The 2,500-nt window shown below is 54.0% G+C and overlaps 1 protein-coding gene across 2 annotated transcripts in view; it reads right to left on the reverse strand.

Moving 5' to 3' along the window:
- Nucleotides 1–2,500, reverse strand: part of lonp2 (lon peptidase 2, peroxisomal) — a 15,020-nt gene that overhangs the window by 3,459 nt on the left and 9,061 nt on the right. For both annotated transcript variants that reach the window (XM_084452958.1, XM_084452959.1), the window contains 3 exons: nucleotides 2,189–2,339; nucleotides 1,744–1,870; nucleotides 1,287–1,435 (listed from right to left, as the gene is read on the reverse strand). In XM_084452958.1, coding sequence (XP_084309084.1) covers nucleotides 1,287–1,435; nucleotides 1,744–1,870; nucleotides 2,189–2,339 — 427 coding nt within the window. The remainder of the gene's footprint in view (nucleotides 1–1,286; nucleotides 1,436–1,743; nucleotides 1,871–2,188; nucleotides 2,340–2,500) is intronic.

The following is a 2,500-nucleotide window of genomic DNA, read 5'->3' on the forward strand; positions in this document are numbered from 1 at the left end:
GCCAACAATGTTGTGGTTACCTCGCAACAGTGGCATGTGCAGAAAAACCAGAAGAGTTACAGTTACCTATTCTCTCTCTCTCTCTCCGTCCTGCTGACCGGCTATTCTGTCTCTCTCTCTGTCTCTCTCTCTCTCTCTCTCTCTCTCTCTCTCTCTCTCTCTCCCTCCCTCCCTCCCTCCCTCCCTCCTTCCCTCCCTCCCTCCTTTCATCCTCTCCTTGACTGCTGCTCTATTCATGACAGCCTTTCTCTCTACATCTGCTTCATCTGTTCCTCCCTCAGCAGGTTGAGTACAGACTGGATACGTTGGGAAAGGGGTGTGTGTGTGTGTGTGCATGTGCGTGCGCGTGTGTGTCTTTCTTTCTTTCTTAGAAGGTCATCCTTTTTTAGTTTCAATAGGATAACTGCTGCGGGGCCATAAAGCCCCTCCCTTGCCTGCTCTGGCTGTGTTAACTAGCTGGGTGATTCCTCCTGTTACACAAGAGCAGCTGCACACTGACACCCATGGAGGAGGGGGTGCCGGGGGGGGGGTGCCGGGGGGGGGGTCATGTGGTCATGAGGCCGTCTGTTTGCAGGCTTAGCCCCGGAGAAGGCCCCGTATTCAGAAGGCGGATGGCGTGCCTGTGAGTGCAAGCATTTGTACTTGTGTGTGTGTGCATGTTACTGTGCCTGTGTATTCATGCGTGCCAGTATGTTTGTAAGAGGACATTTGCAGAGGTCAGCAGTCTTTTGGCGTCATGGAATGCACAGTTTACAGAGAGTGTATGTGTGCGTGTGTGTGTGTGTGTGTGTGTGTGTGTGTGTGTGTGTGTGTGTGTGGTTGTGTGCTGAGGGTGAGTTCACCAGCTAGTCTATATATATGGTTATAGCATTGAGTCAGTTTGGCCTGATTTGGGACTGTGAGCGTGTTTGACGGTCAGAGTGGGTTCCATGGTCAGGGTTAGGGTTCCATGGTCAGGGTTAGGGTTCCATGGTCAGGGTTAGGGTTCCATGGTCAGGGTTAGGGTTCCATGGTCAGGGTGTGTTCCATGGTCAGGGTGTGTTCCATGGTCAGGGTTAGGGTTCCATGGTCAGGGTTAGGGTTCCATGGTCAGGGTTAGGGTTCCATGGTCAGGGTTAGGGTTCCATGGTCAGGGTTAGGGTTCCATGGTCAGGGTTCCATGGTCAGGGTTAGGGTTCCATGGTCAGGGTGTGTTCCATGGTCAGGGTGTGTTCCATGGTCAGGGTGTGTTCCATGGTCAGGGTTAGGGTTCCATGGTCAGGGTTAGGGTTCCATGTCCCTCTTACCTCCATGCTCTGCCCCCTGGGATGTGACCTCGGGGGGCGCAGCCTCTGACTGGATGACCTTGGGACCTTCAGCGACCTTCACCGCCACCGCTCGACAAATAGCCCCGATCTTCCTCTCCAGGGAGCGCACGCCCGCTTCACGGGTGTACCTGCGGCACACACACACACACACACACACACACACACACACACACACACACACACACACACACAGCTACTGATTACCTGCCATCTATCAATCTACTAGTTAACCTATTTGGCGTGTGTGTGTGTGTGTGTGTACCTGCCAGTCATCTTCAGAGTGGTGTCCAGGGGGATCTGGATCTGTTGTGTGAGTGTGTGTGTGTGTGTGTGTGTGTGTGTGTGTGTGTGTACCTGCTGGTCATCTTCAGAGTGGTGTCCAGGGGGATCTGGATCTGTTGGGTGTGTGTGTGTGTGTGTGTGTGTGTGTGTGTACCTGCTGGTCATCTTCAGCGTGGTGTCCAGGGGGATCTGGAGCTGTTGGGGGGTGAGACCATGCTGCTCCAGCTGGTGAGGGATCAGGTGACGATGGGCGATCTCCACCTTCTCCTCCTGGGTGTACCCTGGGACACCAAACAGGGGGAGAGATCAATACACACACACACACACACACACACACACACACACACACACACACACACACACACACACACACACACACACACACACACACACACGACAGACATACCCTCTACATAATTATCCTCATAGGGGAGTTCCTCTGTGCCCCAAGCTTCAGCCGTCACATGTTCTATTCATGTGTTAATACCCAGCCTGATCAATAAAGACTTCATCAATACCTACAACACGCCCCCCAATCTCCCAACTGCTGCCCGCTTCCCTGCCCAGCACCCCTGACCTCTTGACCCCTGAGCTCTGACCTGGCACCTGCAGCACCTCCATTCTGTCCAGCAGGGCGGGGGGGATGGTCGCCGTGGTGTTCGCCGTGGCGATGAACAGGACCTGGGAGAGGTCGAAGGCGACGTTGAGGTAGTGGTCCGTGAAGCTGTGGTTCTGCTCCGGGTCCAGAACCTTTACACACAGATATAGACAGGGCTTAGGGTGTGTGTCCACCGGGGAGCTGTATTTTAGAGGCGCTGTTTTCTCGTTGTTTACAATCAGTAATGATCTCTAGGGCGCTATAGAGACAAGAGCTGTCTTCCAAGCGCTTTTTAGCGCTATAGCGCCGTGAG

This window comes from Borostomias antarcticus, assembly GCF_949987555.1.
Source record: "Borostomias antarcticus genome assembly, chromosome: 18".
NCBI lineage: Eukaryota > Metazoa > Chordata > Actinopteri > Stomiiformes > Stomiidae > Borostomias > Borostomias antarcticus.